The following is a 25,543-nucleotide window of genomic DNA, read 5'->3' on the forward strand; positions in this document are numbered from 1 at the left end:
AGCTGGTTACAACACTGGGGTACAAAATGCCTGCCTCTGCTTCTTCTCTCAGCCCTGAAGTCCCGCCTTCCTTTTCTGCCTAGCTACTGGCCATCAGACCTTTATTAAGCTGAGCAGCAAATGAGTAAGGAATATGTTTACAAAATACTGAGGCAGGAGGTGAGCCATAAGAATAGCAATACCAAATGTGGGGCCAGTACTCAGCTCTCTGCCAGTTCAGCAATCAACAACTGAATAGTACAGAGACAACCTTCACACACTGTTACCCCAACAGCATGACTACAAACACAGTTCTGAACACATTAAAAAAGTCAATCACTTATAAAGTGATTGATCACTAACTTATAAACTTTCTTTCTCTCAAGATCTGTAAGACCATGGGGATGAGCAATCAGATAGCCTATACATTTTAAACAGAAATTTAACAGGGATAAAACTGTAAAATCCTATTTTTTTACATTTATTTATGTTATTCAGTACACTGTCACTGTCCTCAGACACACCAGAAGAGGGCATCAGACCCCATTACAGATCACACGTTTCCTTTTATTTCTTTCCTTGTCTTGTTTTAACTAAGACATTGAACATTATATTGAATAAAAAGTGGAAAGTGGATATACTTGTCTTATTCCATAGTTGGAAGGAAAGATTCTCAATCTGTCACCATTTGGTATGACGTAAGATAAGGTCATAGATACAGGTCTATCATAGATGATACAGGTCTGTCATAGATATAGGTCTGTCACAGATACAGGTCTGTCATAGATACAGGTCTGTCATAGATACAGGTCTGTCATAGATACAGGTCTGTCATAGATACAGGTCTGTCATAGATATAGGTCTGTCATAGATACAGGTCTGTCATAGATACAGGTCTGTCATAGATACAGGTCTGTCACAGATAAAGGTCTGTCACAGATACAGGCCTGTCACAGATACAGGTCTGTCACAGATACAGGTCTGTCATAGATACAGGTCTGTCATAAATAGCCTGTATTTAGTCATGTCCTTTGCCTTTACTTTATGGAGCACTTCAAGAAATATGGAGCACTGACCTGGTCTTCTATTAAGCGTTGCCAAGACTCAGAAGGGAACTGATCTAGACCATGACTTTTCTTTGTTGAGAGGTGGGCAGTATAGTATATTTATTTTTGTTGATGGTGATATTTTAAATCTTATTTACTGTCATAGATTTTCTAGGCTGGTGATATCTTCTTGATTTAATTTTGACAGCCATACATCTAGGAATTTACTACTTTTGTGTTTTCCAAATGCTCTCTCTCTCTTTTTTTCTTAAGAATATCCATAGGAGAAGATAATGAGTAAAAGTTTGGAGCAGAGGCTGAAGAAACAGCCATTCAGAGTCTGCCCCACATGTGGCCCATATATATACAGCCACCAAAACTAAATAAGATGGATGAAGCTAGAAAATGCATGCTGAAAGATACTGGATATAGATCTCTCCTGAAAGATACATCCAAAGCATGTCTAATACAGAGGCAAATGCCAGCAGCAAACCACTGAACTGAAAATGGGACCCCCATTGGAGGAATTAGAGAAAGAATTGAAAGAGCTGAAGGGGCTTTCAACCCCATAAGAACAATGCCAACCAACCAGAGGTTCCAGGGACTAAAAGACTATTCATGAACTGACCCTGGGCTCCAACTGCATAGGCAGCAGTGAACAGCCATGTTGGGGCACCAAAGGAAAGGAAAGCCCTTGGTCCTGCCAAGGTTGGACCCCCAATGTAGGGAATTGTTTAGGGTGTCGGTAATGGGGGGTGGATGGGGAGGGGAACACCCATATAGGGGTGAAGGGGGAGGGGTTAGGGGGCTGATGGACAGGAAACCGGGAAAGGGAATAACATTTGAAATGTAAATAAGAAATACCCAATTTAATAAAAATGGAAGAAAAAATAGTGAAAAATCTCAGGATATAAAAACCTGTATTTACACAATTATATACATTGTATATTTGTATATAAAATATACTATTAATGTATGGTTTCTGACAGCAAATGCATAAATAACCTGAAAAATAAAGAGAAAAAAAGAAAAGAATTGTTTGTTTTATGTACCCACCAGAAGAGGGTATCAGATCCCATCACAGATGGTTGTGAGCCACCATCTGGTTGCTGAGAATTGAACTCAGGGCCTCTGGAAGAGGAGTCAGTGCTCTTAACCACTGAGCCATCTCTCCAGCCCCTCAAGTTTTCTTTTATAATGTAAGTTTTCTAAGTACTCTCAAATGATTCTTCTGACTCCATAAGAAACTGTGATAACATTCTTTTCATCCCTAATCTTTACTTTTATGTATATGTGTGCATGCAAAGGATGTCTCTCTCTCTCTCTCTCTCTCTCTCTCTCTCTCTCTCTCTCTCTCTCTCTCTCTGTGTGTGTGTGTGTGTGTGTGTGTGTGTGTGTGTGTGTGAAAGATCCATGGATCAAACTTAATTTAAATACTTAGTGTCAAGTACCTACATCTACTAAGCCATTTGACTAGGCCATGGATTTTTTTACCATGAACAGTCAAAGTTATAAACTTTGTTTTTAGATCTGCTTTAGGTATACCCCAAAGCTGTAAGTTGTATTCTGGTAAGTTGTGTTTTTACTTTAGTTTGACTCTAGAATTTTTTTCTCTGCCTATTATCTCAGTGATCCACTAGTTATTCAAAAACATATCATGGAAGAGTGCTACAGGTTACCACGTTTGTGAGGTCACAGCTTACCTAGAAGCAAACTTCTCTTCAGAAATTAATTAATATTTCACTAGTAGCAATGTAGGCATCAGACCTGAGGTCCAAAATGAAGCCTATAGTGCCTTTTGCCTCCTGCTAAAATAGTACTTCAAGACCTATAGGCAAAACCTTAAACACTCTCAAGATTATGCCTGGGAGTGGTGACTAATGCATTTAATCCCAGCAGATGGATCTCTGAGTTCACGGCCAGGCAGGTCTACAGAGTGAGTTCCAAGACAGCCATGGCTATATGAAGAAACCCTGTCTTGAAAAAAATAATAATCCCAAGATTATTTTTCTTTGTAATGCTCAGTTTTCCATTCTAAATCCATTAGAACTTTCATTACATCACAAGAGTAGGATAAGTAAAGATATTGGTGTAATGAGAGCCAGCTTCCTTGTTATGAGGGGCTCCAAATGCAAAAAGAATGAAAGGCTAGAAAGGCTATGCTGGTTTTTTTTAAGGTATATTTAGGTAATATGCCCAAGCTCAAACTCAAGGTTTGTGGTAGTAAGCCATAACTATTTGTTTCTAACTCTGTTCTGAGATGCCCTAGGAATAATGATACTATCAAATATCTATCTGGAGAAAGCAGGGTCTTATAAGGAAATGGCTAATGCCACCCTGGGGTGGGGAGTGGCAAGCAAAATGATATGACATGTCAAAAGGACACAAGTAGCAGCTTACAGAACTCCAAAAAATAAAATCTGAAATGAGCTGAGCTTTAAAAATATGTAATGAAAATAATATTTTAAGAAAACAGAAATGCATGAATCTGACATAAATACATATATAAGAATACAGCTACAATTCTCTTTTAAAATATTTTTAGAACAACCCCCCCAAGAAAAACCAGATATTGAGAGGATGAAGTCGGAAAACCAACATTTGATGAATATAACACTAAAACATTCAAGTATCAATAGTAGATAATAAAATTGGCAGTTGAAGAAAGCTCTCTAGGGAGAGTCTGACAAGAACTAGAACGACTACTTAGTTTTGAAGCACCTCTCCAAAATTAAAATTTATAGGAAATAAAATCAGAAGATAGGACCATTACTTTGCTGTCAAAAGCCATCTAGGAAAGGCTAAAGGCATATTTGTGACTTTTCTGGAGATGGTCCACCACCATTTCACATGGCCTGTAATGGGTGAGCTCTAAGAAGCAGGGTCCTTTAGAGATTTCATTCCAGGATTTCTTATCGCTGCTGATAAGCCTTTCCTGTCACTATTACATAGCCTAATGATTCCTGGGCATCAGCACACACTGTTGAGCAGATTTTTTTTCAGATCAGCATGAAGATGCAGTAAGATGTAGTAATTCTGTATATACAAATTGATGATTTCATAATTTCTAGTAATGATTTTATAGAATTCCTAAATTGTTACAAGTAATTCCAAGCCCTCTATAGAATATTAGCTAAAAAAAAAAAAACTCTGTAAGCCTTCACATGTCATGAGCTGATTGCACTAGAAAAAGAAAGCAAGCTTGAAACAAATTTACAATCAAGAAGAACATTCCTTCTAGGTTAGGTAAGACCATTATCTAATAAGGAAACATCATAATCTGGGAATGGACAATTGATTGTAGGTATAAGGGCCAAAGAAATGTTCTAGTTTATCTATACAAAAGTTCAAAATAATAAGACACAAGGCAGATGATTGTCTCTTGACAAAACTGTGCTAACTTGTAACAAAAATTATTGCTTTAACTTATACTGAATTTATGGGGGTAAAAACAGATCATGAATGTTGGGTCAGATATTAGTCTTAATGGAAAGACATGTAAACTCATGACATGAATTATTGCCCTAAACATTCTATGAACTTATTGGAATGTAAACATGTTTAGAAAATGATATAATCAATTATCCCGTTGTAACAGTTCTACCTGATAGCTGTATAAGGTAATTTTTTAGAGACAGTATTAATACTGAGGAAGGCAATAAAGGTTGTTGGAGCTTTGCTCCATCCACTAAATGTGTGTGTGTGTGTGTGTGTGTGTGTGTGTGTGTGTGTGTGTGTGTGTGTGATAAACAGATGTTAATTTCTCTTTATGTAATCCATTGAGACCTCCTACCAAAACGGTAGCATGTGTTCTACTTAGATGATGGCTACATTAGTGCCCATCCTTATTACTGTACCCTGTTTGACAATAGTTTTATGAAGCAGCAGTTTTATAAATTACAGTATTTTTAAAATTGTTAACAATTCAAAATATCTAATAGCCCCCAAACTCGCCGTATGCAGATGTCCACAAACCAGATGGCTTTTTAATGTAATTGATTCTAAATGCAAAGGTATATATATAAATGAGTAGTGCATTGGGAGAAAAAGTAGTGGAAGTTCCTCTCTGAAGCTAAGCAGTCAGGAGTGTTTCTTTTCGTTATGTTCTGAGTACAGCTGCTGGGTGCTATGCAGAGAGCACAGGCAAGCTCAGAAGTCTGCACATGCGACAGAGTTCTCTAAAGTTATCGATCTGCTCTTGGGAACATTTACAAATACTTGATTAAAAATCAAGTGTATGAGACACCACCCGGACCTGAAGGGACCCAGTCAACAGTTCTCTGCACCCAAATCCTGTGGGAGGGAGAGCTAAACCTTCACAGGGGCAGACACGCCTGGAAAGCCAGAAGAGACTACACTCTGCCCATATTTCTGACTCCAGAGGAAATCACCTAACGCCATCTGGGACCCTGGTGCACAGGGGCCCCAGGAAAAGGTGGTGCATGCCCTCTTGGTTGCCGCCCTCACAGAAAGCTCAAAAGCACCCCCCACGAGCAACTTCAGCCGAGGGGCCAGAGGTAAGACCAACTTTTCTGCTCCAAGCGACCTGCCTGGTGGACTCAGGACACAGGCCCACAGGAACAGCTGAAGACCAGTAAACAGGAAAGACTACACGCACGAAAGCAGAACACTCTGTTCCCATAACTGGCTGAAAGAAAACAGGAAAACAGGTCTACAGCACTCCTGCCACAGGCCTATAGGACTGTCTAGCCACTGTCAGAAATATCAGAACAAGGTAACACCAGTGACAACCTGATGGCAAGAGGCAAGCACAGGAACCCAAGCAACAGAAACCAAGACTACATGGCATCATCGGAGCCCAATTCTCCCACCAAAGCAAACACTGAATATCCAAACACATCAGAAAAGAAAGGTCTAGATTTAAAATCACATTTGATCATGATGCTGGAAGACTTCAAGAAAGACATAAAGAACTCCCTTAAAGAAACGGAGGAAAACATAAATAAACAAGTAGAAGCCTACAGAAAGGAATGACAAAAATCCCTGAAAGAATTCCAGGAAAACACAATCAAACAGGTGAAGGAATTAAAAATGGAAATAGAATCAATAATGAAGGCAGAAAGAGAAACAGCCCTGGATGTAGAAAACCAAAGGAAGAGACAAGGAGCCGTAGATACAAACATCACCAACAAAATACAAGAGATAGAAAAGAGAATCTCAGGAGCAGAAGATTACATAGAAATCATCGACACAACTGTCAAAGATAATGTAAAACGGAAAAAGCTACTGGTCCAAAACATACAGGAAATCCAGGACTCAATGAGAAGATCAAACCTAAGGATAAAAGGTATAGAAGAGAGTGAAGACTCCCAGCTCAAAGGACCAATAAATATCTTCAACAAAATCATAGAAGAAAACTTCCCTAACCTAAAGAAAGAGATGCCCATAAACATACAAGAAGCCTACAGAACTGCAAATAGATTGGACCAGAAAAGAAACTCATCCTGTCACACAAGAGTCAAAACATCAAATGTACAAAATAAAGAAAGAATATTAAAAGCAGTAAGGGAAAAAGGTCAAGTAACATTTAAAGGCAGACCTATCAGAATCACACCAGACTTCTCACCAGAGACTAGGAAAGCCAGAAGATCCTGGACAGATGTCATACAGACCCTAAGAGAACACAAATGCAAGCCCCAGGTACTATATCCAGCAAAACTCTCAATTAACATAGATGGAGAAACCAAGATATTCCATGACAAAACCAAATTTACACAATATCTTTCTACAAATCCAGCCCTACAAAGGATAATAAATAGTAAAGCCCAACATAAGAAGGCAAGCTACACCCTAGAAAAAGCAAGAAACTAATTGTCTTGACAACAAAAAAAAAGGGGAGAAAAGCACACAAACATAATCTCACATCCAAATATGAATATAACAGGAAGCAACAATCACTATTCCTTAATATCTCTCAACATCAATGGTCTCAACTCCCCAATAAAAAGACATAGATTAACAAACTGGATACGCAATGAGGACCCTGCATTCTGCTGCCTACAGGAAACACACCTCAGAGAAAAAGACAGACACTACCTCAGAGTGAAAGGCTGGAAAACAACTTTCCAAGCAAATGGTCAGAAGAAGAAAGCTGGAGTAGCCATTCTAATATCAAATAAAATCAACTAAAAAGTCATCAAAAAAGATAAGGAAGGACACTTCATATTCATCAAAGGAAAAATCCACCAAGATGAACTCTTAACCCTAAATATCTATGCTCCAAATACAAGGGCACCTATATACATAAAAGAAACCTTACTAAAGCTCAAAGCACACATTGCACCTCACACAATAATAGTAGGAGATTTCAACACTCCACTCTCATCAATGGACAGATCATGGAAACAGAAATTAAACAGAGACATAGACAGACTAAGAGAAGTCATGAGCCAAATGGACTTAACAGATATTATAGAACATTCTATCCTAAAACAAAAGGATATACCTTCTTCTCACCACCTCCTGGTACTTTCTCCAAAATTGACCATATAATTGATCATAAAACAGGCCTCAACAGATACAGAAAGATAGAAATTATCCCATACATCCTATCAGACCACCATGGGCTAAATCTGGTCTTCAATAACAATAAGGGAAGAACGCCCATATATACATGGAAGTTGAACAATGCTCTATTCAATGATAACCTGGTCAAGGAAGAAATAAAGAAAGAAATTAAAGACTTCTTAGAATTTAATGAAAATGAAGGTACAACATACCCAAACTTATGGGACACAATGAAGGCTGTGCTAAGAGGAAAACTCATAGCTCTGAGTGCCTGCAGAAAGAAACAGGAGAGAGCATATACCAGCAGCTTGACAGCACACCTAAAAGCTCTAGAACAAAAGGAAGCAAATACACCCAGGAGTAGAAGGCAGGAAATAATCAAACTCAGAGCTGAAATCAACCAAGTAGAAACAAAAAGGACCATAGAAAGAATCAACAGAACCAAAAGTTGGTTCTTTGAGAAAATCAACAAGATAGATAAACCCTTAGCCAGACTAAAGAGAGGACACAGACAGTGTGTCCAAATTAACAAAATCAGAAATGAAAAGGGAGACATAACTACAGATTCAGAGGAAATTCAAAAAATCATCAGATCCTACTACAAAAGCCTATATAAAACAAAACTTGAAAATTTGCAGGAAATGGACAATTTCCTAGACAGATACAAGGTACCAAAGTTAAATCAGGAACAGATAAACTATTTAAACAACCCCATAACTCCTAAAGAAATAGAAGCAGTCATTAAAGGTCTCCCACCCAAAAAGAGCCCAGATCCAGATGGGTTCAGTGCAGAATTCTATCAGACCTTCATAGAAGACCTCATACCAATATTATCCAAACTATTCCACAAAATTGAAACAGATGGAGCACTACCGAATTCCTTCTATGAAGCCACAATTACTCTTATACCTAAACCACACAAAGACCCAACAAAGAAAGAGAACTTCAGACCAATTTCCCTTATGAATATCGACGCAAAAATACTCAATAAAATTCTGGCAAACCGAATCCAAGAGCACATCAAAACAATCATCCACCATGATCAAGTAGGCTTCATCCCAGGCATGCAGGGATGGTTTAATATACGGAAAACCATCAACGTGATCCATTATATAAACAAACTGAAAGAACAAAACCCCATGATCTTTTCATTAGATGCTCAGAAAGCATTTGACAAAAATCAACACCCCTTCATGATAAAACTCCTGGAAAGAATAGGAATTCAAGGCCCATACCTAAACATAGTAAAAGCCATATACAGCAAACCAGTCGCTAACATTAAACTAAATGAAGAGAAACTTGAAGCAATCCCACTAAAATCAGGGACTAGACAAGGCTGCCCACTCTCTCCCTACTTATTCAATATAGTTCTTGAAGTTCTAGCCAGAGCAATCAGACAACAAAAGGAGATCAAAGGTACACAGATTGGAAAAAAAGAAGTCAAAATATCACTATTTGTAATGATATGATAGTATATTTAACTGATCCCAAAAGTTCCACCAGAGAACTACTAAACCTGATAAACACATTCAGCAAAGTGGCTGGGTATAAAATTAACTCAAATAAATCAGTAGTCTTCCTCTACACAAAAGAGAAACAAGCCGAGAAAGAAATTAGGGAAACGACACCCTTCATAATAGTCCCAAATAATATAAAATACCTTGGTGTGATTTAACCAAGCAAGTAAAAGATCTGTATGATAAGAACTTCAAGCCTCTGAAAAAAGAAATTGAAGAAGACCTCATAAGATGGAAAGATCTCCCATGCTCATGGATTGGCCAGACTAATATAGTAAAAATGGCCATTTTACCAAAAGCGATCTACAGATTCAATGCAATATCCATCAAAATATCAATCCCATTCTTCAGAGAGTTAGAACAATTTGCAAATTCATCTGGAATAACAAAAAACCCAGGATAGCTAAAACTATCCTCAACAATAAAAGGACTTCAGGGGGAATCACTATCCCTGAACTCAAGCAGTATTACAGAGCAATAGTGATAAAAACTGCATGGTATTGGTACAGAGACAGACAGATAGACCAATGGAATAGAATTGAAGACCCAGAAATGAACCCACACACCTTGAACCATCCAATGGAAAAAAGATAGCATTTTCAGCAAATGGTGCTGGTTCAACTGGAGGTCAGCATGTAGAAGAATGCATATTGATCCATGCTTATCACCCTGTACAAGCTTAAGTCCACGTGGATCAAGGATCTCCACATCAAACCAGAAACACTCAAACTAATAGAAGAAAAAGTGGGGAAGCATATCGAACACATGGGCACTGGAGAAAATTTCCTGAACAAAACACCAATGGCTTATGCTCTAAGATCAAGAATCGACAAATAACTGCAAAGCTTCTGTAAGGCAAAGGACACCATTGTTAGGACAAAATGACAACCAACAGATTGGGAAAAGACCTTTACCAATCCTATAACTTATAGAGGCCTTATATCCAAAATATACAAAGAACGCAAGAAGTTAGACTGCAGGGAGACAAATAACCTATTAAAAAATGGGCTTCGGAGCTAAACATAGAATTCACAGCTGAGGAATGCCAAATGGCTGAGAAACACCTAAAGAAATGTTCAATATCTTTAGTCATAAGGGAAATGGAAATCAAAACAACCCTGAGATTCCACCTCACACCAGTGAGAATTGCTAAGATCAAAAACTCAGGTGACAGCAAATGCTGGTGAGGATGTGGAGAAAGAGGAACACTCCTCCATTGTTGGTGGGATTGCAGACTGGTACAATCATTCTGGAAATCAGTCTGGAGGTTCCTCAGAAAATTGGACATTGAACTACCTGAGGATCCAGCTATACCTCTCTTGGGCATATACCCAAAAGATGCCCCAACATATAACAAAGACACGTGCTCCACTATGTTCATAGCAGCCTTATTTATAATAGCCATAAGCTGGAAAGAACCCAGATGCCCTTCAACAGAGGAATGGATACAGAAAATGTGGTACATCTATACAATAGAATGTTACTCAGCTATCAAAAACAATGACTTTATGAAATTCATAGGCAAATGGTCGGAACTGGAAAATATCATCCTGAGTGACGTGACCCAATCACAGGAAAACATACATGGTATGCACTCATTGATAAGTGGCTATTAGCCCAAATGCTCAAATTACCCTAGATGCACAGAACACATGAAACTCAAGAAGGATGACCAAAATGCGAATGCTTCACTACTTCTTTAAAAGGGGAACAAAAATACCCTTGGGAGGGAATAGGAAGGCAAAGTTTAGAGCAGAGGCAGAAGGAACACCCAGTCAGAGCCTGGCCCACTTGTGGTCCATACATATTCAGCCACCCAATTAGATAATTAGATGGATGAAGCAAAGAAGTACAGGCTGACAGTAAACGGATGTAGATCTCTCCTGAGAGACACAGCCAGAATACAGCAAATACATAGGCAATGCCAGCAGCAAAACCACTGAACTGAGAACAGGACCCCCGTTGAAGGAATCAGAGAAAGGACTGAAAAAAGAGCTTGAAGGGGCTCAGAGACCCTTATGAACAACAATGCCAAGCAACCAGAGCTTCCAGGGACTCGCCACTACCCAAAGACTATACATGGACTGACCCTGGGCTCCAACCTCATAAGTAGCAGTGATTAGCCTAGTAAAAGCACCAGTGGAAGGGGAAGCCCTTGGTCCTGCCAAGACTGAACCCCCAGTGATTGTTGCGGGGAGGGTGGTAATGGAGGAGGATGGGAGGTACACCCATAGAGAAAGGGAGGGGGAGGCATTAGGGGGATGTTGGCCCAGAAACTGGGAAAGGGAAATAACAATCAAAATGTAAATAAGAAATACTCAAGTTAATAAAGATGAAAAAGAAAAGAGTGAAATCTTGAAAAAAAATGGCTCTTTGCCTATGTCGTCCCTGTGAGCTTTCCTTAAATCTAGCCTTCATTTCTGATATTTTCCTCACTGTGAGGATCTAATAAAGTATAAAAATACAGCAGCAACAAAGTACTATGCAGTTCTGCTTTGGAAGAGTAAAACCACACTTTTGCATACATTATATGGATTTATAAATAAACCACATACTTTAACTGGATGCATGAAACTTTGAAAACTTCTAAACGATTAGATCTCCGTCAATGAACCTGATTGACTACATTTGTTCCTTCAAACAGAGAAGCTCCATTTTTTTTCACACTAATTTGTACAATCATGGATAATTCTCAAGTCAAATTCTTTTATGAATAAAATGCTCATGATCTTCCTTAGAAAGCAGGGGAGAGTCTTCATGTTGCATCTGTACACTGTGGTGGAAACTTCTAGTAATTGCCACCATTCCTTCCTCTCGGAGGCAGAGTCAGATTACATCTCCCAGCCTTCTAGGGAGCAAAGACTGGCCCTGAGGCTGAGCTCTAGTTTCTAAGCCTAAAGGGTTTCATTCATTCCCTCTGTTCTCTTCTGCAGGCTGGAGGGCAAGCATACATACATGAGGGGAAATCCTTCAGTATGCAGGAAGGCAGTGAACATCAGTGTTCTAACTGTTACTTATAGTGACTGATGCATGCACGACGCACAGACAGTAATAGGCTGTCTTCTTCCAGATGCCGTCATCAAAGGTGCCATACTTACAAACTGAGGATTGTAGTACGCCGGACCCATCGTCTTGTCACTAGAAGGTGGGGTGCGTCTCATAATAGTGTCGTCATCATTGAGATGATACCCATGCGACTTTCCAGAAGAGGGAATTGAAGGGATGTCAAGGCTTCTGGAAACTGCACGTTTCCTACAGATTTTCTTAAAGCATAAAATGTTTGTGAGGAAGACATTTTATGTTATTCAAAGACAAGAAGAAAGAGAAGAACAAAGTATTTTAATTTACTAAAGGCAATCATTAAATGTTGACTTAATAGATACATCATATTACCCAAAAAAGGTCTTATAAAACTGCGCTGAAGGAGTGGGTTCAAGTTTTAGCACATCTTGTAGACTAAAACATAGACACTGTTAAGGCCACTATAGGAACTAAGGATTTACTCTTAACTTTGTCAGCCATTGATCTTGCTTAGTAAAGCAAAGAATGTGGATTTTAAAATTAAATAAATAAATAATAAGTAAACAAATAAATATATAAATAAAACAAGGCATCCCTGCAACAACATTAGACACTATGGGAGTGTGTACCATACAGAACAATCTTAAGTTCTTTCCTTTGGTCCATTTAGTAACATTTCCTGCCTTCATTCCCTGAAATTCATAACTTGTCGGTATATTACCTGTGACTTGTATACAAGGTAACTACACAGACTAAAGAGCAGAGAAATGTCTGAGATAATGCTAAAATGTATGGAAATGTAGCAAACTCATTCATAAATATGGCCTGTGACGTAAATGCAGTAATGAAATGTATGCTTCAATTCTGAAAGAGCTATGGCAAAATTGACAATATTAGGGCAAGAAGCATTGATTAGCCTGTGTTTTAAAGGTTTATAATTTAAATGAAAACAGGCTGTAGTAGCATATATTAGACAATATATATATATATATATATATATATCAAACAAAACATTGACATTTAAAGGATTTAGTTGTGTAAAAAAATCGTGTGGGATTATATTTGTCCCAGCATTTTCTGGACAAACAAATGCAATGGTGTAGGTACACATGCCCATACACAGCTGTGCTACTGAAAAGCTGCCACTGCTCCAGGAATTTTTCTCAGTCGATACATGGATTAAGTAACGTCAGTGGCACTTATGAAAATAGTTACAGAATTAAAACAAGGATACATTGAATAGCTTTCTTTCTGTTCAGTACTTTCAAAAGAGACATATCAAAGGTTTGCAAAACCTAGCCTTTCCTTCCTCCAGCTTCCACCCATGTTGCCCTCCCGTACAGAGATCCTCCGTGAGCACGCCATGTCGATGCACACTGCAGTGTTGTTGTTACTCAGGAGGTTTCTACAGCTACAGTGTCTTTGAGCACCATGTGAATTCTTCTTTAAGACCAAGGATGTCGTTTCCCCTATCCCTTCCAAACACTCTTTCATTCTGGGGCCCTAAGATGGCTCTAAGATAGTATTTCATCAACTATATCGTCCTACATTTTGTTCCCTATTAAAATTGTGGCTCTTGGGGGAAGGGAATTTGCCTTCCGTGTATGAAGAATGTCTAACATTGTGTTAACTGACATACGTGATCATTCAACAATGTTTGACAATGAGTAAATGAACATTTATTTTGTCCCTGCACATGAAATATATCTGATATCTAAATGCATGACCTAAAACTCAACCTTTTCTTTGTACTAACAACATTCAACTAAGACGTTAATCCTGAAATATAAAATGCTCTTTTGCAGATAACCGTTTAAATAGGATTAATTTGAGCTATGTGAAATACTTGAAATAAAAAATAAAATCAATCTAAAAATACGTTTTGCCAGGCAGCGATGAGAAATGCCTTTAATCCCACAGAGGCAGAGGCAGGGGCAGGCAGATCTCTGTGAGTTCAGGGCCAGCCTGCTTTATAGAGTAAGTTCCAGGACAGTGGACTTACACAGAGAAACCCTGTCTCAAAAAAGCAAAACAAAACAACAACGACAACAGCAATCTCTCTCTCTCTCTCTCTCTCTCTCTCTCTCTCTCTCTCTCTCTCTCTCTCTCTCTAAAAAACATGACCAAATCCATATTAAATAATGCTATTTATTCCAATAGTATGGGGCTTTGGTATGAAAATAACTGCATTCCATAACTAGATGCATATTCCAATCCTACACTTCAAGGACCATCTCCAAATCAGTCTCTTCCATAAATCCTCTAGGTCTTCTGTAATGCAATAGTCCTTTAAATCCCTAAAGCATCTCGATTCATGATCATTCATCTACGACTTGTCAAATTTTGTCTTTAAACAGCAGCTACCTCTGTCTCCCATAGAAATTGTTGGCTCTCTTCCTTCAGACATCATGTTTTGCTCTGTGTGGCTCTAGAGCTAGAACTCAGGACCTCACACAGGCTCAGCAAATGTTCACTAGGCTACAACTGCAGCCCAGGAAGCATCCTGATGACATTTTGTTAACAGGTATTTACACACAATCACTAAAAGCCAGTACATAGATCAGCAGGCTTTTTAAATCTTCCTGCTCCCTACTCACTGCTTATGCTGTGGATACAGAATAATCAAGAAGACCAGAACCCACAGATATAGCTCAATGGTTAGGCATTTATCTAGGACAGACAAGGCCCTGAGTCCAGCCTCCAGGATCATGAAATAAATGGGAATAAAAATGAACTATAATGTTTATATAGTTAAAAACTAAAGTTTATAAAATTATTCAATATTCATCTAATTACGAAATAACTATAATATGAATAGTAAGAATATACCAAGGTTTGCAGTAAGGCTTTTTTTTTAACATTTTCAACATCAAGCACACTGCTTACAATTTCTTTTTTATTTTATCTGAAAGAACTGTCATTAGAAGTTACTTAAAAGGTGACATACTGCAGATGTGCTTTGGCTTACGTACCTGTCTGATTCTGATACATAGTGTCCCAAGGTAAGGGCAGTCGTAGCTTGCAGGTCCTGGACCATCCGGAATAAGTTTCTTAAATCGCTTCTCTCGGTTTTGCAGAGTGCGGCCTCCTTTTATTTTATACTAAATTAGAGGTGAGAATTATTTAGTAATTCAAGAAGTACTTCATGGTTCCTATTTTACAAATACAAAATATCACCAGCAAATTGTTTTAAAATGGAATCTGAGAAAGACCCCAAGTTCCTCTATGAAGATACTGAGATAATAGTTATAATTAATTATAAGTTACGACTCTAAACTCAAACCAAAATTTACCGTAGTTTAGAGTATCCCAAGGGAGTACAAAAGAAGGAATTAGAGTCAGGGTTTTCCAAACCTCCCAAGTAGAGTTAAATAGACTGTGTTGCACATCTTTGGAAAAACGGATACTTAGGATCTGAATTTTCAGACTATTTCAGTAGCAAAGTCTGGCCTTCTGTGCTGGCTAGTTTTACCTGAACCTGACAAAAGCTATAGTCACTGAAAAGAGAGAACCTCACCTGAGAAATGGCAGTGGGCAAACATGCTGGGCATTCTCCTAATTAGTGATTGATGGGGGAGGGGCCAGACCATTCTGAGGAGGGGAACATCTCTGGGCTGATGATTCTGTCTGTGCTCTATAAGAAGGCAGGGTGAGCAAGTCAGGAGCAGCCAGTAAGCAGTGCTCTTCAATGACCTCAGCATCAGCTCCTGCCTGTCCCTCCAAGGTGAACCAAATAAACCCCTTCTTCCCTAATTTGCTTTTGGTCATGGTGTTTGATCACCGCAACAGTGACCCGAAGACTCACATTGGTACCAAGATGGTGGGATAACTGCTGTGACAGACCCGGTCATGTTGTTTGGGGGAGGATGGTGGGAGGACTTTGGAACTTTAGCCCATAAAATTCACTGCCTGTTCAAAGCTCTTGTGCCTGAAATTTGATGGTAAGGGTTGAGAGAAATGCAGACGATGGAAACCTGGCTTGTGAAATTTCAGCGGGAAGGTTGAGAGTCCCTTAAAGACTCTATCGGGGCTATTTGCCATTTAAAATTAAGAATCTGTGGTTCTTGTCAGCTGAGGCTGAAGAATCAACTGTGATTAAACAATGAGAAGTGATGCTGGTTAGTTGGAGGTGAAAAATTAGTGGTGATTAAGAGACCAGTGACACTGAGGTGAACTCAGGGTCAATGCACAGAAGCTGTGTTCTAGGACGACCAAATTTGTGCCTATTGCTGGCAGTCAAGCTTGGCCATGTGTAAGTCTCCCAACTGGTACTGGATTTGAAGTCATAAGAGTCATGAGAGCAGCTGAGGCATGACACTCAGGCCAGAAGAGGCCTTTGGTGGTGTTCCAGGTTCATTAACAATGGAAGTCCCAGCATCAAAAGGGTCATTCAGAGAGTTGAGGCTTGTTACCTTGAAGAGATCCCAGGATGTGGAATTGGTAAAAGTGCAGCCCGTTTACTCCAACATTTTGGAGACGTTGGAATCCTGGGATGAACGACAAGGACAGCCACAGCCATGGTATAAAGCTGGCATGAGTCTCAGTCTAGAGAAGCAGTGTAGGCTGTAGAGGGTCAAACCAGAGGAGTACTCAAGCCCTCAGTCACTTGATTTGGGCTCCTCACCCTCCCAAAGTATTGTGAGTGAATTCCTGAAGTCTGCCACTGAGATGGGCACTGCTGGGCTTCTTTTTTCTTTTCTTTTCTTTTTTTTTTTTTTGACTGATTCTCATTTTACAGGAGATCACAGTCCAGAGACTTTGAACTTTTAAAGAGAGTTGAGGGTTTTACAGAGGCTTTGGATTTTTAAAGAGAATGATTTTAAAGTGTTCGAATTTGTAAAGACTTTATGTAAGTTTACAAAACATCTTGTATTGTGATGTTAACATTAAGGCATGATCATGGGAGAGAAAAGAAAGGTTGTGGCTTAACAATGATGTGTTCAGGTATCAAGTTCACAGGGAGGCAGTTGTGCTAGCTACTGACAAAAACTACAGTCAACTGAGAAGAGAGAAATGCGGTTGAGAAAAGGCCTCATGACCTGGTTGCAGTTAACCATGTGGGGCATTTTCTTAAGTAGGGGTTGATGTGGGAGGGCACAGCCCTTTGGTGTGTATGTTGGGAGGGGCACACCCCTAGGCAGTGGCAAAACAAGCAATGAGGAGCAACGGGCCACAACATCCTCCATGCATCTACTCCTATGTCCTGATTCCAACCCTGACTTTCTTCAGTGATGAACCTGATGTGTAAATGTAAGTCAAATAAACCCTCCTCTCCCCAAGTTGTTTTGTGTCATGGTATTTTATCATATCTATAATAATCCTACCTGAGATACCTTCCAAGCTTGCTCACAATTGGTTGGGCATTTTTATAATGCACAAGTTGATCATTTACAGAGAACTTTATACGGGCTTACTGGATAACTTAGCTTTCTGCTCATCTTAGTCTTCAGAACTGTCTATTTGTAGAGCACACTAGAAGGAATCTTCCACAGCTCATCACACTACAAACATAGATACTCCAGAACCAGAAAATTACCAGCAGACTAATGGTGAGTTTGTCCCAATAAAAATCCCAAAAGTTATAAAAATCATATTCATTTAATGAAAAAAACTGCAATGTCTTCTGAATACACTTATTTCTGGTCATGAATAGGGTCGTTTTATTTTGGTCACAGACCTATGAGGTTATGCAGAAACAGAGAGCAAATGAGACACGGCAATATAAAGTGCGACAATAAAGTAAAGCACACACAAAAAAAAAAAAAAGACCTCCCTCCACTGCTACCTACACATGTGACCATTTGTACAATTTTCAGGCATCGAAATTCACTCAAGAGTCCCATTCTGCTACTCTTGTGGACCACTGAAGCATACAACCATGTTTTATACCATATAGTAGATATAGAATAATGTCTTAGTTAGGGTTTTACCGCTGTGAAAAGATACCGTGACCACAGCAACTCTTATAAGGACATTTAATCGGGGCTGGCTTACAGGTTCAGAGGTTCAGTCCATTATCATCAAGGCAGGAGCATGGCCACATCCAGACAGGCATGGTGCAGGAGGAGCTGAGAGTCCTACATCTTCATCTGAAGGCTGCTAGCAGAAGACTGACTTCCAGGCAACTAGGACTAGGGTATTAAAGCCCACACTCACAGTGACACACAAGGCCACACATCCTAATAGTGCCACTCCCTGGCCCAAGCATATGCGAGCCATCAGAAATAATGAGAAGCACACAGGCAATCAACAGCAAGTGCACTGACACTCTATTATTTGAGTTATGGCACTACAGATTTAAAAGAAAAAGATATGGGGGAGGGAGATAAAATACAGGAAGTGGCACTTTATTATTTATTTTTGAGACAAGAAATATGCATTTTTGTCTTGTTTTTAATTGGTGTTTTAGCCTAAGATTAGTCTTGAGCTTGCAATGCCGGAGTTATAAATGTGTGCCGCTGCACCTGGTTAAGAAAATATGATTGTCATTAACTCGGCCAATTATAACATTACACACACACCTGTGCTTGGGACACATTGTAGTGCGCTGGACCTGGAACGGCTTTCTCAGGGTCAGAGGAGACAACATAAGCATCTTTTTTAGAACTCAAAGAAAGAAACGGTGCATAGCAACCTATAAAAAGAAAAATCACTCCATTGGCATATAGATCAGAGAGATTTCTGAGAAAATAGCCTCAGGATATATATAATCATTTAGTACCCTTAGAATTAAGACTATATTTATTTTCAGAACTAAGAGCTGTTTGTACCAATTATAACATTTTTAAAATTCTCATGTAAGATGACAATTTCTATTATTATCTATTAAATGTGAGGCCCTATAGGAGCGAACTTAATAAACTACAACAAAAAATATATAATTCTCCTTCTCCCCCGCCTCTGTGTATGAATTTGCTATCCATATGTGAACATGTGTGTCTAGTATGCGGACTTATACATAAGTGTGTGGAAACCAGAGGTCAGCATCAGGTGCCTCCTCCCATGCCTTTCCAGCTTACGCTTTGAGATGGCTAATCACTGACCCTGGAATTTCACATGGTGACTAGACCAGCTTGCCAGTGTATCCGCTACTCCACTCCCTGGTCTTGGCCCACCCCTGCACTGGCATTACAGAACCACATAGCTATGGTTGACTGTGGGTGGGTGATGGGATACAAACTCAGATACTGATGCCTATACAGCAGGCACCTTAGCCACTGAGCTGCTTCTCCAGCCTTTTTCCTCTTCTAACTGTGACAGTTATATTTAGCTGATAAAACACTTTATCTGGGGCTGGGGATTTAGCTCAGTGGTAGAGCGCTTTACCTAGGAAGCGCAAGGCCCTGAGTTAGGTCCCCAGCTCCGAAAAAAAAAAAAAAAAAAAGAAAAAAAAAAAAAAAAAAAAAAAACACTTTATCTACCAAAGACTACTTCTTTGTGATCTTAAATAGCAAATATTTTATATATATATGTATATATATATATATATATATGGTGCATAGGTGATATATATTATGCATGTAAATAAAGTTATAGACGTTGCTAAAGAAGTACCTCAGTGAGGCACCTACCCGTAATGCAGAGAGGGGGGAGGGGGGGGGGAAGGAGAGGGGAGGGAAAGGGTGAGGGGAAGGAGGGGGGGGGAAAAGGAGGGAGGAGAGGAGGAGGGGAGGGGGAGGGAGAGGACGAGAACTGAGATGGAGAGAATTTAAACCAGCCTGACAAGTTGTTGATGATGCTTTGGCACACAGTTGGTGCTCAGTAAATATTTCTTGATTGCCTAATTCTATACAAAAGTTGACAAATCCATGCTATAAACTTGAAACAAGCAATCACTGTACTTGACAAGTTTGGATAGCAAACGTGGATAACCTACTAAATTCATTTGGAGAAGGTAAAGGATATATAATATACCCATTCTTCATAGTATTGATGTTAGAGTATGTAACAAATACGTGTGGTTTTAAACTCTGTATATAAAAGAAATGGACAGTGAGGAAGAAATCTAGTACTCATAAAATCTTCACTGGACTTTTTCAAAATTAATCACACAGAATCTTCTGCTACAGAGCTCAAGTACACGCAGAGTTATGAATACAAGAAAAAAACCACAAAAATGAAAATATTGTAAGTTCCACACAGAAAGGTCCTCTTCTATTTTATTTGTAGCTGGCTACTAATGTTTATAAAGTTTCTCAGAATTTCCAACTGGTCTGTTTTCCCCAAACATTGGATCTCAAGTGCTAAAACTAGAGTAATTCCTTACAACCAGGATGACTGACAGCCTTGTAATATTCTGCTGCTGGAGTACAGTGTGTGAAGATGTGTCTCTGTATATTCAATTGTTGATTCTGTACTGGCAGAGAGCTAAATAGTGGCAGGATCTGGGTGTTTTATTCCTATAGCCCATCATCTGTCCCATATTTTGTAAATATTTGTTCTTCCTTACCTGTGCATGGATGGACCAGAGCAAAGCAGAGTGCTAGAGCTGGCCACATGGTGGGGTATAACGGCAGGAGTGGTGTGGTTAGACTACCTGGGAGATTGCCCCGGCTGAAAGGCTTTAAAATATTTTTAAGAGACCTTTGTGTTGTTATTTATATCGCTGGCAGGTATAGGCAGTCTCGCAATATTCTTCACAATCAACAATAAAGAATAACTGGTTTTCTATAGTACACATTTTGTTAGTCATTCAAAACGCTGAATCTCTTGTATACTATATTATGTAATCTATAAGCCTGTGTGATAAAGAAAGTACGTTAATAAGGCAAAAACCTGATTTCAAATGATGGAGAAATTAAGTAAAGACAATAACTGCACTAGTTATGCTGCCGATGCCTAAATTACAAAATGTAAAAGAGGCTCCAGGGAATTCACAGTGGTAGAGTTTGATGTGGGGTATATAAATAAACTGACATATGGCACCTTATAATGACAAATTGACGTGACAGAAAAGAGAAATTAAGAGCATGGGAGAAGGAAAGATTTAAAAGGATTGAGTTCCATTTGGGATATATTGGGTTTGATGTGCCAAGAGCAAAAGATAAATCAAACTGGCACAGAGCAATAAAAGTCCATTCTACCAAAGAAGGTGTCCAATAGGTGATGAAAAGACAAGTTATATGGCCACAATGGCAGCCACAAAGCAAAGGGCGTTCTTCACCTATAAAACAATGAGGTCATTGAAACAGGCATTCATCTGCAGGGACACCAGTCTACACAGCAATCACATACACATTAATTTATCTAAACCTATGTCCCAACTGCACTCCTTGATATGTCCGTTCCCTATGCTCTGACTAGCTGGTACAATAAAGTCATTCACATATACACATATAAGTGCATCTATAGGACCACTGATAATCTCCTCCCACCCTGCTCTGGTGGCAGATAAAACCTCTCCCTCATAGAAGAACTCTCCAAAAGAAAGTATTTAGGAGATGCTATTGTCCAGCTTAGTTGGCTGATACATAATCCACATAGACACCTAGCACAGAGCTAATGTTGGGTGCTGATCGTTTTGTAAGTACACATAAGAAGTGATGAAATACTCCTGAAGCCATACCAGGATAGACTCATTTTTCTAAAAGAACATGTTTTCTCATGTGATAAGATAGAAGGCAGCTGATTTTATACTAGGCTACCTGCCCTTAGGGAAATTCTGCTTTGGGGAGATATGCTTCCTTCCTTCTAACAGATCAGTTGTAAGAAAGCAAAACACAGCTCTTTTGTTCTGTGGAACTTGAATATCCATTCTCTTTCCCACTCATAAAGGCATAGTGGCTCAATCCTGATCCATTCGGGTTGCAAATCTTAGATAGCTTATTCCTGATCAAATGGCCTAAAGCCAAGGCTATCAATTAGTATATTAAATAGGATTTCTTGAGAAAAATGTAGAACTAGTACAGTGGAGGTCTGGCTGAGTGAGATAAAGAGGGAAAAGGAGAGGATTAGGTTGAGAATATCCTAATGGTACAAAATCTGTCCCCGTTGTGAGGCTTGCAGTAACAATTAAGTTACACAAGGTCCCACCATCTTTCCTTCACACATCAGACTCTTAACATGTTCCTGACCTTTGATTGAAATAATATGGACGCCTCTGCACAGTCCAGTGAATTAACTATTATAAAGACGCAGGAAACAGCATGGTGGCTGCTTTTATATTCTCTCGCCAAGAAATTACTTCGCCAAGAAATCTAGCAGAGAAATGCACACAAACACCTGTTCCATCAATTATAAACATGTTGTCTTGAATATAGCGCGCACACACACACATACACACACACACACACACACACACACACACACACACACACACACACACACACACAATCACTTCAGAGTTCCCAGGCACAGAATTTTTAAATTTACTTCAAAGGTGAACAAAGTGTAATCCTTGTTAGTACATGGAGCTAGTTTCATCCTATGTATTACCCTTTATTAACAAAAGCTATAGGGTTTTGGAGAGGGGATTGTTGTTTGTGTGTGTGTGTGTGTGTGTGTGTGTGTGTGTGTGTGTGTGTGTGTGTGTGTATGTGGAAGACAGATGACAACTTGTAAGAGTTGGTTATTAAGCTCACATCCTCAAGTTTGGCAGTAGGTACCCTTACCCACTGAGCCATCTCACCCACCCCATAGGAACTTTCAATGTGATTCATTAGTTTATAACTTACTACAAGGTATTTTTCACTAAGAACATTGTGTTATTGGGTTGAAAACTAAGAATGGAGTAAATATCATGATTATAGTTCTCAAGTAGTTTACATTTACACACACACACACACACACACACACACACACACACACACACACAAATCAAACTGCTACCCCAATAGTCACCGTAAGCCAGAAGAGGGTAAAAGTAAGCATAGTCCGAGAATTTTATTTCAATTGAATATCAAGAATATTCAAGGAACATGCCAAGTGAGTGGGGGAGGGACACAGGACACACTGGTCACATGCATTAGCAGGTACAGAAGCACATAAGTGACACAGAACGATTTTGAAAATATTACCAAGTTAGAATGGGTGAACTGTAGGTCAAGTGTACCAGCATGTACAGGTGTTTGGAAAAATCAGATTAAATGGAACAGGAGATCAGAGATGAGAACCTAAATTCTACTGCCATTGAAGAGTTCAGATTTTTTTAACCCTGCTACAAAATTTGTAACCCTGTTACAAAAGTTATGTTTTTGATTTCCAAATAATGTATTTTTTTAAACATACTACTATACCCAAAATGAAAGATAAGTTAAGACACTGAGACAGAAACAACCTGCTACTGGTTTGAGGAAAAAAATAATTAGGACTTGTATTAAGTTGGGTAGTTATGAAGAGAGGGGAGGAGTTTCTGAGAGATTGTGAATGTAGGTAACCAATGGTCTTAAAGGCCAAAAGAAGTAGCCAGGCAAAAGAAGCAAGCTAGAGTTCTAAAGCTTAGACCAGCCATGCAGGGATGTCCACCAAAGTGACTGACAAGGATGCAGACTTCAGGGCAATAGAAAACTTAGAAATGTAAACCATTGCTATCCACAAAGAATTTCACTTGGGAGTGAATGAATGTAAATAGTAATCGAAGTTATTGACATGAATTAAGAAAGCACAATGAGCAAAACAAGAAAAAGATGCAAAGTTCAGTATCTTCTAAATTTAGCTATGCATGATTAATAGGAAAGAAAAAAAAAAAGATTCCTCACTTCGGCATTGAATCGTGTGTCAGGTACTGAACAGCAGGAACAACGAACCAGAAAGCAACAACAACAAAGAAAAAGAAAGAAAAAAAAGTGGTCAGCTGTACCAAAATAAAGGACAAAAAGCACCATAGGTATGCAAGAGCTGCATAGGTGCCAAAAATGCTGAGGACAGAGGCTAAAAAGGTGCAAAATTTGAGATCTGAAACACAGTAAGAATTATTCCATGTCCAGAGAAACTTAACCCAACCATAATCGAACAGGGATGTAAACAGAGAACTTACTCCTTTAAGGGAGCAGGGAGGTATTTTATATCTACTGAAAATGCAGGTTTACAAAAGAAACCACTATAATTTGGGTGATATTAAACTCAAAAAAAAAAATCAGAACTTTAAGAAGCAGGGAGCAAATTAGAAATATTTATTGAAAGTTGGACCTATTTCACAAACTGAAAAAAAAAAATGAGAAAAGCAAATTATCAGTCCCTAGGCTACCTCTGAAGACTGTAACTTTTCACACAATGTAGAAAGGTTCTCGGTAAGTATAGAGCCAGGAATGGTCGATGGCACACAATTTCACTTTTAGGGGAACAAACGGTGGGGCGGCGGGGGGCTGTCTGTAAGTAATAATACAAAATAGAAATGTAGAAAACTACATCGTAGTAAGTAAATCTGATTAAAGTGTGTGCAGAAGCAAGTACACAGACTTGTATTTCATACAGTCAACAAAGCCAAGGAATTAAAATCCTAGTTCTAGTATTGTCTCTGCCTACAAAGTGTTTTGTTACATTTCTGAAAAGTGGTCCTTTTGACTTCGTGTTTAACTTGTAAGGGCAGGCTGATGGGGGGGAGGAAGGGGTCCGTCACAGGAAGCTGGCCATCAGCATCTTACCTGTGGCCTGCTGCTTAGGAAAAGGTACCTGGTAGGTCCCAGGACCCACGTGCTCCTCGGTGCCGCCCCGGTTGGCTAAGTCGAGCCAGCGGGGAGCACGGTCGTACATAGTGATGAGGGGCTGGGCTCACGGAACCGAAAACCAGACAGGCGATCGCAGGAGGCCTGCGTTGTCCCTAGACACGGAGGTAGTGTGCGAGCTGCATGCTGACTGGCTCAGTGGCGACAGCTTTCCCCCGGGTCCTCTGGCACAGAGGTAAAGTGGAGAGGACAGCGGCCAGAGTCGCCGCCTACCAGCGTTCAACTCTGCACTCGCGCGCCACTTCACAGAAGTGGCTGAGCCGCCAGAGCTTCCGGCTCTGGCTCCGCCTATTCCTCGCCTACCGGAAGCCATGGAAGGGCGGAGGCGGGAAGGACTCCGCTCCCTAAGTGCATTTCCGGTTCTGGCCTCGGAGCATTTCCGACCCAGCGCTCAGAACTCGCACCGGTCTCAGGGTGATCACCATGCTGGGCCGGGCGGTGCTGCACCTCATCTGCGTCTCAGATTACCTGCTAGATTGCTTCCTCTTCCAGACTACCTTTGCTAAGCAGAAAAGCCCTAGAAACGCGTTAGGAGGCGAATTAATTTAATTTTTTTTCCTTGATTTGCTCTCCCTATAAATTAGGATAACTGGAAAGACCCGGGGGGAGGGGGGCGGGAGATAGGAAAATTCGAGACCCCGAAACAGGGTTTGGGATCAGCAATGTCGCACTTCACTCCTGTGGCATAGGCATCCTCTGAATAAAGTCACTCTTGACTGTGAAAATTTCTAAAGGAAACCTGGGAGCGCAGAGGTTTGAGGCGGGTGACAAGAAATGGGAACATCGGAAA

At 39.7% G+C, this 25,543-nt stretch overlaps 1 protein-coding gene across 1 annotated transcript in view; it reads right to left on the reverse strand.

Moving 5' to 3' along the window:
• Stpg2 (sperm tail PG-rich repeat containing 2) overlaps positions 1-24,989 on the reverse strand; it is a 228,554-nt gene extending 203,565 nt beyond the window's left edge. Inside the window, exons 1-4 of the mRNA XM_032896555.1 lie at positions 24,673-24,989; positions 18,613-18,725; positions 15,064-15,192; positions 12,169-12,333 (exon numbers count right to left, since the gene is read on the reverse strand). Coding sequence (XP_032752446.1) covers positions 12,169-12,333; positions 15,064-15,192; positions 18,613-18,725; positions 24,673-24,781 — 516 coding nt within the window. The 5' untranslated portion in view covers positions 24,782-24,989. The remainder of the gene's footprint in view (positions 1-12,168; positions 12,334-15,063; positions 15,193-18,612; positions 18,726-24,672) is intronic.
• Positions 24,990-25,543: the final 554 nt, after the last annotated feature.

Source organism: Rattus rattus, chromosome 3 (genome assembly GCF_011064425.1).
Source record: "Rattus rattus isolate New Zealand chromosome 3, Rrattus_CSIRO_v1, whole genome shotgun sequence".
Lineage (NCBI taxonomy): Eukaryota > Metazoa > Chordata > Mammalia > Rodentia > Muridae > Rattus > Rattus rattus.